General features: G+C 44.3%; 1 protein-coding gene across 1 annotated transcript in view; it reads right to left on the bottom strand.

The window, feature by feature from the left end:
• The window catches only part of PAPPA (pappalysin 1), a 217,566-nt gene that overhangs the window by 83,238 nt on the left and 118,853 nt on the right, over window positions 1-15,475 (bottom strand). The window contains exon 10 of the mRNA XM_030535942.1: window positions 12,685-12,881. Coding sequence (XP_030391802.1) covers window positions 12,685-12,881 — 197 coding nt within the window. The remainder of the gene's footprint in view (window positions 1-12,684; window positions 12,882-15,475) is intronic.

Raw genomic sequence — 15,475 nt, 5'->3', positions numbered from 1 at the left:
TTTCATTCAGACCTACTCAGTCACTAACAAAAATTAAAATGGCAATAACCTTGTTTAATAAATGCAGTTACACTACATGCCAGAATGTTTTGGGTAACTACAGGCACCCAAGTGTGATGCACTAGTACCCTGAACCTTATACAATCGTTTACACAAGTGCAAAGTGAGTGTAGGTGTAAGTACATGATGGCACAAAGTGCAAAGCAACAGAACATCTGAACTCATCTGAAGCATGGGGGTGTCCTGCGTAACACAATTTTGCCATGTGTTCCTGTTTAGATATATCACAAGGTTACTGTTTATTTAACAGAGTACTTTGGAATAAAGCTGTTTCATTGAAACAGTTGCATCACCTATGCTAGCTCTTTCAGGGACTGTTCTAGTGTGGCAGCTCTTGTAACCAGAGTGTAAATAATGGCTGTTTTCCACTAAGAAAGGGCATTGGTTCAAATGTCTAAACAGATTACAAATGCCAGCTATATACATAAAAAGGCCATGAAGCATGTAGGGTACAGCTCAAAGTAGGACCTCTGCACCTTTAGCTTCAAAAACCTCAGGTCACTCCCATTAAAACTAAAATAAATTCTCAGCTAACTCTCAGCAGCAGTATCTCTTGCATCCACCTTTCACACCACCACTAACAAAAGTGTGAAGTCATTACAGATTGCCATGTGCTTGAGCAGATTTTATACCCTGTCCATGAGGAGGCAATGGTAAACAAAAGACTCTAGCCAGAACATTACTGCTGGCACTGTCGGGTTCCCAATTTAAATGTCTCAAAATTGGACGAGCTAGCACGGCCTATAGCAAAACGCTTGTGTAATAGCTCGCGGGGGTTGTGGTATTAGTGTCATTGTAAAGCCAAACAATCTCATTCAACAGGCTTTTACGACCACTGGGCAGAGCAAAGAGTCTTTTAAAGAGGAACCAATTTGGCACCAAGTCCCATTACAAAGTCAAGTTGCCAATAACAGAGAAAAGTGGCATGAATTTAGGCAGACAGAAGGGCAAAAAATGATCTCAATGGTCCTGATTCGATGGAGGGACGCTGGTGAGGCGCTCGTGCACATTTGAGCAGATTCAGGCCTGTTAACACCTACCCGACAGCTTTCCCTCCCTATCCCCACACAAAGTGGTAGCAAAGATTGACTTGGATGGATAAAATACGCATCCAGCTGTAGAAAGCCAGGCAGCAACAACAATGAATCCAAAAGGATCTCCAGTATGATTATTGCCCATAATAAGAACATACTGATTAAGAAGATACTTGGGCAACAAAGACACTTGAACCCACTCAAAGGCTGAGCAAAATTTCAAACAAAACCAAAATTAAGGTGCATTTTTACACTAGTGAAGTGAAAGTGCAGGGCCCAATTCTGCAATGCTTAGTCAAACAGAACTCCCATTGGCTTCAAGGGCGGCAGCTCTGGGCTCTAAATGGTAATCTGGCCATCAATCTCTTCCCCTTAATAGCTCAAGTGCACAGACCCACAGACCCATCAACGGCAGTGTGAGGGTAACAATGACACAGCAAAGGCACTCCACAAGTTCTCTGAAGTTTTCTGGCTAAGCTTAGCCTGTGGGTGCAACCAACAGTGGTGCTGCAGTAAATATCAGCTCTGACCACACGGTCCCATTCAGGGAAGGTCAAAGGAGTGATTTTTCACTTAAAAACATCTGCATGTTGAAAGAATAAAACCTTTTCATGTGCTGAAAATGATGAGTTTCCAGCCTTTTATTTTCAGAGTTAGAATCATGTTTTTTCAGCGGTGGGTAGGGTTATTTACCAAGACAATGTATTATATAAACGACATATAACCCCCAACACACAGCGCGTCCACAGGCAGGAATAAGTGAGGGCACCAACCTCCCTCTCCCTCTTTCTGTCTCCTTCTCTTTCTCTAAACTGCACAACTCTCTGTGATACTCAAGCAGGAAAGGAGTTGCCTTCTCTGGGTATGTGAGAACTTAAATATGCCTCAAACTTTAAAGGGTATCAGGAAAGAGGAACAAATTTTCTCTGACCTGTCACCAGACTTCAATTGGCTACAACATCCAGGGAGAAAATACATAGAGAAGAGATACTCTGGCTGGCAGCAGTGGGGTGTGTGTGTGTGTGAGAGAGAGAGAGAGTGTGTGTGTGTGTGTGTGTGTAATACAATTGTACTTCAACAAGCAAAGTACTTTGGCCTCATCTTGACTATCCAGCCATACGTCAGCAGGCACAAATTGAAATTAAATGGTCTTGCAGCTTGTTTTTCTTAACATCCGAAAGGATGGCTTGTGGGGTGTAAACCAGAATGAGCACACACGCTTCCTAGGGCTTCTTTGGCGGTCAGACTGAAAATGCTGACTAACAAAACTGCCGCCACATAAATGAGTTCCCCTAAATGAGTTGGACCATCCAAAGAGACCCTTCCCAGAGCAGCAGCCAGTTGCTTCCTTTGGCATGCAACTGTTCACATCTGCATCCAAGTGTGATTTTGCTGCAGGTGTCTGGGCAAGCACGTCACTTTTATCAGACTGCAGAACAGCTCTGGTTGCTCTGATGAGCTTCAAACTTTGATTAATGAAACCAGAAGACTGTTTGGAGAACTTCCCCCTAGAACTTCCCAGAATAGTGAGGGAATTCACAGCTACTTCAGTCCCTGTCTTTCCCAACATTAGTTGCAATAGGGAATAAAGTGGGAGCGATGTCTGTGAGAGAGAGCTCACAGCTACTCCAGTAGTCATTCCAAGGTGTAGTCCCTTCAGAAGATCGAGTAGGAGTGCTCACAGGTGTTGCAGGCTCAGCCTTTCTCAGAAATCACTACCAGGGATAGAACAGAAACTCCATATTCCAATACTGGTCTTCTCCAAAAGTTTATGGTAGGGAACAGTGCAGGTCTGTATCAGTGAGGAAGCTACTTGATTCTGAAGGCTGGGTTTTGAAGGTATTAAAGTGCCCGAAGATGCAGATAGGTGTCTAGTGGGATTTTCAAAGCTCCAAACCAGGTTAGCCATCTAACTCCCAATGAAACTCAATAGGAGTTAGGTGTCTAACATGCGTTTCTTTAAGCACCTAAATACCTGGAAAAATCACTGACTTCAAGGGCCTGCATTAAAACACACGCACAGTTAAAGCTTCACACAAGTTTCATATATATTGGAAACAAAGGCCATATCTTTAAACCCTTGATTTGCAAGTTGAGTTCATAAGAAATGTGCAGGTGCAGTCAGCTCACTGTATGCACAAATATACATGGGTGCATGGAAAGTAGATGATCACCAGCTTTGTGAGTGTAATTACCTGCTTGCTCACAAGCATACATTCTTTATGGCCACAGTTCAAGCATGTCACTGGGAATCAGGACATGTACGTTTAAAATTCCTGACTCACTGCATGACCGTGAACATGTCACCTCTACTCCGGGACTTAATTTTCTCATTATTGCTCTGCCTCAAAGGAGTGATGTAAGGCTTCATTAACAAGTGATAGTGAAGTCACCTCTTCTAAAAGTGCAAAGCGTTATAACTGAGAGCCATGCTGTGAACCCCTTCCTCGCATTAGTGAGCAGTTATGCACAAGAGCAATCCGAGTGAAATCAGCTGGGAAGGAGACCAAAATGCTCTGCAGAAATGTGTGCTAGCATCCCATACTCACACACATAGCCAGTGGGACTGCTTGCGGCAGTAACACCAGCACTGAGTCAGAAGTTCACAGTATGGCCCCTAGGCATCCATGATTGAAAGCTGGGCCCTGAGGGCCTAGTTGTGGTATTAGATATATTGCATGGCTTCCACTGATACCAATGGGCTTTGCACCCATTTATCTGAGTGGAGAATGAAGCCTGCTTTTTGGAGCTGCTGAACATCCAACACTCCTACTGAAGTGACTTCAAAGGGAACAGGGAAAATCAGGCCTTAAGGTCAATATTTTCAAACATGGTCACTAATTTTGGATTCCTCAATATTAGGTCCCTGAGTTGAGGAACTAGTGGCCAATGGTAATAGGCCGTTTATACCAGCTGAAGCTCTGGCCCCAAGGTCTCACATTTTCAAATCCAGCGAGTGATTTCGGGTGCCTGACACCTCCTTAAGTGGCTTGACTTTCAGACACTGGAAGAGTGAGCACCCATCCCCTGAAAATCATGCCTCATTAAGGTGCCTCAGGTTGGACACCCAAACACTGAGCGATACCCAGAGATGGTGGCCCTTTCTGACAAGGTAGGCCTAAAGGCCTACAATGCTCTGGACAAGCAACCCAGACAAGCCTTCATTTAAAAGAAAAACAAATTCTCCACTGCTGGCATGAGAAAGTTTACTTTCAGGCTTAAAGAAATGAGCGTGTGGTTTTGAGGATGGCATTCCGTTCTGCTGAAGAATAGCACCCTGCATGTCTGTGTATCTGTGGCTTTGTAGCTACACTACAATCTTGGAGAGCTCTGTTTACATATTTTACATGTTTTCTTGAGCATAACATGAAACCAAATGACATAGTAAAGACCATGCTGGCTTTGCTCCTGCACCCCTCTTCATCTTCTTCCTCTTATTATTATTTTTAAATTCAATCAAAACTAATCTACAAGCCTATTTTTAACCTAGCTTGATTGACTGGCAGCACTTTAAGCAGGTTTTGTTTCCTGCTGCAAAGGGAAATTATGCAAACTACAGTGAAGCTGCACGGTGGGGAATCAGAGGAGGGCTGAGGAGGAGGTGGGAAGAGAAATGATGTGATCCCTCCATGCATGAACAATGCAAATGTGGTGATATATTTATGCATGATCGTTCCGCTCGGAACAGAGAGGGACCTGAAACAAACAATCCAGATAGGGTGTAGGGGAGCTACCCCACGTTTACTGCAGTACGTGCTGTGAATCACAGGGGTACAGCAGCCGCAGATGGCGAGACCAGCAGGTGGAGTGGCAAGAGTAAAGGAGGGGAGATGTCCCCATTCACAAGAGTTTACGCTAACGAGCACTCTGACTGTACCAGGTACCCACTTTCCATCTCACTGATGAGATGGGGGTGCCAACCAGGCATGTTTTCTGTTCTCGGTGTTTATAACAGCCAGGATGATAGAATGATGTACTGTCCTGGATCCCTGAAAATGCAGATGAGGCTTTTTGTTAGAGAAAAGCTACCTACCTACCTACCTTCCCTCAAGTTCTGGCCTTGATTTAGTACAATGTTATGGACTCCTGATCGTGTTTTGCTAGTGGTAAATGCCTCCAGGTCCTAGGCAGGCAGGAGCAGTTTCCAGTACCTGAGGACTTTCAGTTTGACTTCATTTCTGAAAAAGGTCAGATCAAACCTCTCTGCGAGTCCTGATGGTAGCTTTGCTCACTGCATCATCCTTTGTTTCTTTTATCTATTTTCTGAACAGCACACGAAGGGAACACAGTGTACCAGCCCCTGGTCCTCACTGTTCTGTTCCCTTTAGATGACTTGCATATGTGCTCTTGAAAAATTATTCTGAAAACCAAAGGGTGGGGGGAAATCCCTCCAGTGTTTGGTGAAATAGTTTGGAATCTCCTCTGACATCTCACTATGTTTGCTGGCCTGAAGCTACTACATTCACCATGCAGGCTGATCATTTACTACTGCAAGGATGAAATAAATGCTGAAGGAAGTGGATGGGAGAGAGACCATTCTTCTATCAGGGAATGCAGTCAAGGGATTAGCATTCTACTCTTTTTACTATCTAATCCCTGGTTGCCCATTAAGCTAACTGTCTTTTCCAACCTTCTCTATACAATACAGCCTTTTCATGCCGGACAGCTCACATGGAAATCCTACTTCTCATTCAATTTGACTTTGAACTGTAGATTTCCTCAAAACATCGATCTGAGTTATGCACAGGAGGGATGGTGTCGCTATTGAGGGACATCCTTCCAGCCTCCCAGGTGGCCCATCTCCAGCATGGTACACGGGACGGAAGATAACAATACGAGGTGGGCCAGCAATGCACTTGTTGGAGTGCAGCAGATCAATGAAAAAAAATTATCACCATTAGCAAAAGAGCTGAAAAATCACGTTTTCCCAGAGAGAGGTGTTAAGAACAGACCCCCACGAATTTGAACCAACCTTTCTTTAAGATTTGAAAATACCAGGATTACGTCTTTCATTTATGAGGGCCTCTGAATTTTCTAGTTCTGGGAAGCAGGACAGTCTAATCCTAGCCAGTGTGGCCCAGTGGACAGGATACCAACTAGCACTCAGGATGCCTGGGTTCTATTACTGTGTACCTGCTGGGTGACCTTAAACAAGTGACTTCACTCTCTATGCCTCAATTTCCCCATCTGAAACCCCCCATCTCAGAGTGGGGCTGTGATGAGGCTAAATTAATTCATATTTGTAAAGCGATTGAGATCTTCAGATGATGCGCTAAGTGCCACTATTAAGCCATGGAGTGGACGTGCCAGAGATCTCCTGGGAAAGACCATTCTTTTGAGATTTCCAACCCAGTTCAGCACAGTGGCAAGAGGCCAGCTCTTTGGCAGACTCAAACGTGCTGTTGGTGGCCAATTGAGGACTCCCTTGGCATGCCGGAAGCTTGGGTGGCATATGGCCTCTGTAGTAGCTCCTGCATCAGACCTTTCTTGGCTCTGCTGCAGGCGCATGGCTGGTGAAACAAAGAGTGTGGCCACAATGCTGCTACGTTAAGTCAATCTGAACTGCTCGACTAGCCACTGGTAGACAGCATAAGACAAAACAGCCTTTAGGCCAGGGATCCAGTTAACTGGTCAGTAGACTCTGGGCCAAGGTCTGGATAAGCATTCTGATTTTGAGGACTCATCTGAACCAAACTCAGGCACTCAGGAGGATCACTACTAGAAATCTATCTACATGAGCAGAGCATAGGCTTGAAAGAGAAACCTACAGTCCTTTTGCAACAGAAAGCAACTAGGACCTAGCTCATCATTTTCCAGAACTGGCCTCTGCTCACTCATGGTTCCACCACTAATGGTTCCTCTTAGGATATATCTGCACAGCAATTAATCACCAGTGGCTGTCCCAGGTCAGCTGACTTGGGCTTGGGCTGTGAAATTGCCATATAGGTGTTCGGGCTCCTTGGGAGCCTGTGATGGGGCAGAGTCCCAGAGTCCAGGCTTCAGCCTGAGCCCGAACGTCTACACAGATTTTTAGCCGTGCAGCTCATGCCCCATGAGCCTGAGTCAGCTGACCTGGGCCAGCCACGGCTGTACCGTGGGTCTTTTATTCCAATGTAGACGTGCCCTTAGCGGGATTCTGCTGTCAAACAAGAGGCCAGCAGGTCAAAGCCTGGATGTGCTATCAATAAGCAAGACATTTGCAAAGCAAATCATCTTATTAAAACTGGGGATTGTTTCTCAATCCAAGCCCCGAAATGTCACCGCTGAAGAGCAGGAACACGTGGCTTCTAATGGGGAAGTTCAGACAGGGCCATTCACAGAGCCAAGAGACAGACACCTTCCCTTGTGTCAAGCATGTCACCTCAAAGGAAGTGACAGGTTTCCTCTTTTCCCCAACCCCCTCCAGGATTATTATATTTATTGGCATCTTCTGATCTTCGGGGAATTCTCTGCTGAGCTATATTTATTCGTTGAAATAAAACTATGTGGCAGAAACCTGGGGGTGGATTCTTCATCCTTGTCAATGTCATTACTGTATTTGCTCTACTCCCCCGCATCCCCTCACAGGTCCCCATTTTGCTGTGCTATTTCCTTTGTGCAGGAGGCTCTCTCTCTCCTAGTGCACGGAACATCAGCAGGTCAGCGGTTCTGTAAGGCCTTTTGCAGCAGGTAGAGTGATGTGCTTATTGCTTACGCGCATGGGTGTGTGCAAGCATAAGAACTGAGAGAGAGGGCACAGAAGTAACAACAGAACAACAGTCCCCTTCCATGACTTCTTACTCCAATGGGAGTCTCTGTGTGGTGACCCTAGGCAGCACAGGGTATATTAGTCAGTCTGGGAGCTTAAGAGCCAGAAAGAACCACAGGATGTCTCTGTGTCCAGCAGACTCAATACAAAATCTCCTTTCAATTAGTTCCAACTGAGCCCTGCTTCCTTTCTATCCAGGGGACAACACAGGTACCAGCAGCAAGCGTAAGCTGCATATTTACACAGTGACTTTCTGTAATCAGCTCCTGCACAATTGGGAGGAAATGCAATCAAGGCCTGCTAAGCTATTTAGGGGCTGGCACTGTAGGTCGCCAATGCAAACATCAGCTTCTGGGTCCTGCACGCCATGTTGCTATAAGTGGGATAATAACAAGCAGGGCTTGCTGGAAGTGCAAGAGTGAACTATCCAAAGATTCTCTTTTTATTCCTTTATTAAAACCACTTAACGGCTCAATGGGAATTAAACCACAAAAGAGTTAGCCATCCACAAGTGGGAGAGATGCCAACCAGAGGTGAGGCGAAATGGCCTCCCAACCCCCCTGTGGTCACTCCACACACGCGAGCGCTCCATCTGCTTTTTGCTCATAAAACAGTGGATTTCCCTTCAGAAGATCTCCAAGGTAAACAATCCTTCCTGAAACCAGCCTGTTAGTGTTTGTGTGGACTTCCCGTAAAGGATAATAGCAAAGGGAAAGCTGTGCCGAAAGCTTGCTGTTAAAAACAGCAACAAAAACAAAACAACAACTCTGAAACAAAAGAGTGCTGTTTGATACAACCTGCTTTAAAAACAAACAAACAAACAAACAAACAAACAAACAAACAAACAAACAAACAAACAAACCCCTCTTCCAGTGCCAATGGTGCTGTTGGAAAATAAGAGAAACACCTGCACAATGAGAACGCTGACCCAATACGTAGCCTTCTAGCAAACTGGCCTCCTCAAATCCCAATGGAAAGCAATGCGGCCTCCCATTCACACTCTGTCTAGTCCACAGCAGGCTCCCTTCCTTAAAACTCTCCACTGGCGCAGCTTCACTCACGGGCACTTCACTGGGCAAGCCGACGTGTTAACCACTGTGTTGTCTAATGCAGAGGTCACTAGTGTGGGGGTTGGGGGACGCATTAATCCTGAAGTCCCATATTTCTAAAAGGGACCTGGCGAGGTGCCAGCTAAATGGGAACAGGGGGCTCTCATGGGCTTCCGATATGGAAAACGTTCTAGCCCTCTCAAAGTAGGTCTCTATGGCACAGTGGTTAAAGAACCAATGGCCACGCCAGCACTCCCACTTGAGCATCACCTACAGTGACAGCAATAAGGAATTGTAAGAAACAGGGCTAATGCAGACATGGGGTCCTATCTTCAGTTGCTGTACTTCGACTTAGTTCCACTGATGTTAGTGGTGTTTCACTGACTTAGAGTAGCTGAGGATCTAGCCAAGTCCTGTAAAGCATTACACCAACCTCAGTAATCTCGAGCACAAGAGAAGTTCCAAGGAAACACCACATGCACAAGGCATGTGTCCTGATACTGATTCTCAAACCATTTATGGAAAAGAGAAGATCCTTAAAAACCTTCTGAAAGATTTGTAAGTTGAAGAGTTGTCCAACAGTGTGGAGCTTGCCCAAAAACTCCTTGTCCATCAGTAGCAGATAACTGGTTGTCCCTGCATCAGAGGATGAGAAACTTAGAAATCATCAGAGGATGAGAACTTAGAAATCAAGAAAATACTGCGTAGGTACAAGTAGCTTGGCATTTGTGCAATGTTTCGACTGGTCCAAATTGGCTTTAAATGTGACACTATTAGTTCTGAGAATATTCCTTAATCAGCTCTGAAAAGTGGCTGCCAGGAAAGTAGAAGTGTCTGGTTTATTGTTTTCGCCCCGGTGGAAAGTGTGACTACTTAAAAGGTGAGAAGAGATTTGGCCTCTCCTTTGTGCCAAGATTGTCATTCTTTACAAGCATTTTGGACATTGGCTATCCAAAAACAGGTTGGATATTGTAGCTTCTCTTTTTTTCGTAGTATTTCAACATTTCTCAATCGAGTACTCACGACTAACCCTACAATAACAAAACAAGTACAATCCAGTACTCATGGGTAATCTTAGAATAACAAACAAACGTGTGCAATACAGTTCTCATGAACAACCAACGCTACCGTACCAAGCACCTGGGCTTAGTCCATTGCTTGTAAACAAACCCAGAATAGCTAACACATGTGAGCAGGCCAATATTCAGAAGCCACTCTACAATATCAAGTAAAGGCACTGAGCCCAAGACTTATGAATAACATGACAGTAACTAACAAATGGGAGCAACCTACTGCTCGTGAGCAACCTCTGACAGAAATAAAGTTGTGGTGAGAAAACAATTTCAAATATCCAAAGATGAGGGGGGAAAACACCCTAAGTGACTTTAAAAAGAAAGTACTTAAAATGTTTTTAAAGCACCTTGGTAGCACCATTTTAATTACTGAAAGCATGATTAGTTTGCAAACAGTGAGCTTATGTATTCTGCGTATTATCATGTGCCACACTCATTTCAGGGGATTCAGATGGGAAAAGCCAGCACAAATGTCTCTTTATTTTCAAGCCAAAGACTACAACACCATGAAAAACTATAACTGAAAATACACACACACACACACACACACACTCAACTCTGAATAATATTCTGATGGGGAAAGGCATCCCTTTCGCCAGTAATCTCAGTAGAAAAAAAAAAACAGGTCTGGAGGACATAGCGCTTCACTGATTGTCACATGCAGTGATTAGAGGGAGGTCTTAGGTTAATTTTCACCCTGTCAGGGCTTCTTGTTAAGATGCTGATGGCGTACTGCCTAGTCTAAGTATCAGAGGGGTAGCCGTGTTAAGTCTGTATCCATGAAAACAATGAGGAGTCCGGTGGCACCTTAAAGACTAACTGATTTATTTCGGCATAAGCTTTCATGGGTATGATGCATCTTCAGATGCATCTGAAGAAGTGGGCTTTTAACCCACGAAAGCTTATGCCAAAATAAATCTGTTAGTCTTTAAGGTGCCACCGGACTCCTTATTGCCTGGTCTAAATGTTCCACAGTGATATGTAATGAGCTGTTCTGCAAGTTATGACGCTGCCTCGGTGATATGGAAAACAATGGCTCCATACCCATATGTCTTTAACTTCAGAAGGTCGGTTAACTTAATGCACTAGTGCAATGGGGACAGGGCCACATACATACAGACTCTATGGTTGTTAATGGGGACACACCCTGGGCCCTTGAGCACCAAAAGTACAAGGGCCTACCTGTCGAGCTAAAGGAATATCCTTTATCCGGGAGTGTCAGCTCTTATGGGCACTGTGGCCAGCCACAAGGGGGAGACATGTTCGTGAGCCTGTGTGATGCAATGGTGTCTTGTATGTACATTTTTGTAATGAGGCTGTGACTACCTTGTCTCAACTGGGTACAACAAACATGCCTGTCTGGGGATTGGTCCTGCTTTGGGCAGGGGGTTGGACTAGATGACCTCCTGAGGTCCCTTCCAACCCTGATATTCTGTGATTCTGTGCCTGACTTGTGGCTACACAGCAGGGTTTTTTTTCTCAAAGCATGACCATATGTCACCTACTTCACTGCCTACCCCTATTTGTATTAGTACACTATGAAAACAGATCTGCTGTCCCATAGTGCCTCAGCCGGGGTAGAGCGCCTGGAGCACATGCACACCAAGCAGTGCCAGAAGCATATTAGACCCTGTATTTTGGAATGTTCTAATGCACAGAGAACGGAGAGGGAGGAGGAGCAGTGGCACCCGTGCACAGCAAAAATAAAAGAACATACCAAACAAGTAACCACAAGGCAACCATGTGCAATCCTAGGCTGCTAGTAAGGGTGACACTGCCATGGTACTAACCCAATACTAACGGCACTTTGTGTTTTTGGAGTGGACTTTGTCACTAACTGGTTATGGATTCATGTACAATATAAACTGGACCAAGTGGTTCATATACCATTGTTCTCCCTTGCAGGCCTCTTGGATGCGTTCAGAATGTATAATTCACAGTAAAATCTTTTGCTGTATATGTTGACATTGAACTTCCCTCTACACTGCCCTCCCATGACCCCTTCTAGATAACCATGGCTAGTTCTACCAGGGGACTGTTTACTTTAGAGAAGAGACAACTCATGACAAAAGTATACAAAGTAATGAGTGGTACAGAGCAGGTCGATCGATCCCCGCTGTTCACCCTTTCTCAGAATACACGAATGAGGGGGACATTCAATGATACTGAAAAGTGACAAATTCAAAACTGTTAGAAAAAAATATTCCTTCATACAACACACACTTAGCCTTTGAAACTCATTGCCACAAGACAGCATCAAAGCCAAGAGATTCCAGAAAGGATTCAATATCAATACAGATAACAGGAATATCCAGCCTTACAAGCAATAGATATGAATAAACAAACACTTTGGAAGGGATATAAATCTTCAGGCTTTGTATATAAGGTATCTTTAACTAATGGGCTTTAGGAGGAAACCTTCCCTGGGGGCAGGTTATCTTCTAATTGCCTCTTGCAGAGTTCTTCCTCTGAAGCAGCGGATATTGGGCACTATTAGACAGGGTTCAGGAGCAGAGAGACCAGTAGTTTGAGCCAATTCCTACTGGTCATTAGAGGCAGAATCTGGAGCAAATTGCTGCTTGGCAGACTCATACTGAAGAGAGCTAGCATCAGTAGAGTTCCTTATCCAAGCTGCAGGTTAACTGGGTGGATCTGTGGATGGAAGTTTTGCATTGTTGGACTTAGCTTTATAGCAGGTGAAGGGCTTGGGTCTTCCTTACCTGAGTTGCTGCTGGCTGACCAATGACCACCCAGCCTGGGCACCCCTGGTCACTATGATGAGAGACTGACACGTTGGAAGCCCACTGGTCCAGGAAGCCTTTGGGGGTATAAACCCCACAGTCTTTGATGCTGGTCATTTGCTCAAACTCCTCACATACACCATCACCGTCATGGAAGTAACATCTGCTAGGCTCGTCTGCAGTGAGAAATCAAAGAGGAGTAATTACTAAGGACTTCCCACACTCATCTGTGTCCCCAGTTGCTTGGATCACAATAAGCCAGGCAAAGGAAGTGGTAATGCATTCCCTATCCAGGTCCATGTGCAGTAATGGCAGTGGTCATTTAGCAGCGCAAGCTGAGATGATTTTAAAAAAGCAGACAAATAAAGACTGCAGTTCTCCTGCCATATGAAAGTCCCCACAATACTTCCTAGCCTGTGTTTTCCCTGCATATTCTTACCTGTATCCATTTTAAAAGAATCTTACTAAAGCATAGTGCTGAGATAGAAAATGCACTTACAGGGCCAAATTCTTAGCTGGCAGAACTTCACTGACTTTGATGGAGTTAAGCCAACAGAGAACTGGGTCCACAATGTTTCCCTTTCTTGTTCTTAAATGACACTTGCAAAACGACAACAACTGAATTCAGTGATGGTCAACACTGCCAAACGAACAGCCCTAGGGAGAAACTAAAGGCCAAATGTATCTGTTTATTCAGATACAGCGTGGGCAGTGGGAGGGTATACTTGCCACACACACACACCGCCCCAAGCGATGTGACTTCGACTTGACCTGGAAGGATCAGAAGCAAGAGGGGATTTAAATCTCTTTATTCATTTATTCTGTGGCTTCTCTAATGAGACCGCCAACAAAGATGCCCATTAGTGCCAGATTTCTGAGGTTGCGTCTGTCACGCTCACCCAGTAGGAACTGAACTGAGACCAACCCTCTCCTTTTAAACAGACCTCAGACCAGTAATGACTTTCAGTCACTAAAGTCCTCACTGAGAATTAAATTTCTGACCTATCAGTATCCCAGTTTATATCATGTTATCAATGCCAAGCATCCAGTCCCAACATGCTGTTGTATTTTTGTCTGGTAAAGAAGTTACTGCAAAAACGGTAGGAAACTAGCATGAGCTGCTAGTTGGAATGATGGCAATGAACCCCAATGAGAATTGTGTTGGTAGCACTGGACTTTCTGGAGATAGGTGTCAGAAAATTCAATAGTCACTCAGTTCTGCGTCACTTCCAAAATACTAAATCCCCTGTTTATTTTCCTCATCGTTTACACAGTGAAATACCATTGCATGAGCCAGAATAAATCAGTTTATTATAATTCAATTATGTAATGAGTTTCTCCTTCCCTCCCCCTGCCTGCCCCAACATAAGATTCTAATCCCTTAATATCAGGCTTGGTCAAAAGAGTGGAAGGTAACAAGAAGTCAATGAACACTTGCATGCTGCATTCCCTTGCTCCTGACATCTGTGGCCAATTTGGAATGGTGCTGAGAGTCACCTAATGAAGAATTCCACCATTTCATCCCTCTTCATCTCTTTTTCTCTTTATCTTTCCTTCACATTTGCACTAACGTGTTTAGACATCTCTCTGAAATGCCTGCGTAACTCTGGTATCAAGTGGCCAAAGCTGCGTATAGTCTTCAGAAAACTACATCCCAGATTAAGGGAGTATCTGAACAGATATTTCCAAGAAATATTCAGGTCTGGAAAGATGGTGGTAAATTACCAAAAGTAAAACACCACTTATTCTTTGGAAAAAAGGTTTTATGTTCTCTTATAAAGAGACCGATTTCCTTAACAAGTGCAAGCAACTACAGACCACCAAATTTTTAAAAAATGACTTTCCATTATAGACAGACACATAGCAAGTACAGACACACCAAGGCAGCTTGCTCACTGACACATACTGACTGAGGCACACATTTATTGACAAACACATGTACATGCAAAAGCACTCACATACTCCACCGATACTCATACATACACACAATGCCCATGCAGGGATAGCCCCACTGACAGAGACACTCTTCATCCACACAATCATCCTGCACATACACATTTAGACACAATCTCCACAAACAGACTGATTTTTCACTATAGGCACTGGAGTAAGCACAGAATTTACATAACCAATGTTCTCCTGTACTGTTTCCAAATGTTCCCTCCTAATGCGATGATAAATGTAATGGGCCTCTGATAACATCATGTGTTTGGGATAAAAGAATACTCAAGACCTGCTCCAATCAGATGACTTAATTCATGTTCACATGGAGAGGAAACTGCCTTCGAATAGCTGTGATCCAGGCCAGTGTGTGATCCTTACAGAGGCTAATTTGTTCCTGATTATGTTTAAGACCCCAATAAATCTGTCTGCTCGGAGTCTGCAAAACCCAAGGGAGGAACAGACTGGAGAGACAGAGATGTCTGAATTAAACGGAGACTGCCCAGATGATTAGCAAACAGCAATGTGGTGTGTGTTTGTCCCATCTCTAATTCCAGTCCCAATGAGTCAGTGTGCTCTGCCCTTTATTACCTGTCGGTAACACTGGCTGAATGGCATTACTGAAGTGAGCCAATAGAAGATCAGGTGTTCAGTCAATGATGTAAGCTTTGAAAAATGAGGGAGGAAAAGTGGTTTTACAACTGCATTTTGCTTTTTAAGGGAATATGTTCTTGCCACTAGCAAATCATTCTGAAACATTTAAAGATGTCCTTTTATGGGGGGAATAAATACTGGAAAGTTTCCAACCCCATGGCTTTGAATTTCAATA

Source organism: Gopherus evgoodei, chromosome 16 (genome assembly GCF_007399415.2).
Source record: "Gopherus evgoodei ecotype Sinaloan lineage chromosome 16, rGopEvg1_v1.p, whole genome shotgun sequence".
Lineage (NCBI taxonomy): Eukaryota > Metazoa > Chordata > Testudines > Testudinidae > Gopherus > Gopherus evgoodei.
This window is presented reverse-complemented; position numbering and strand designations above follow the sequence as displayed.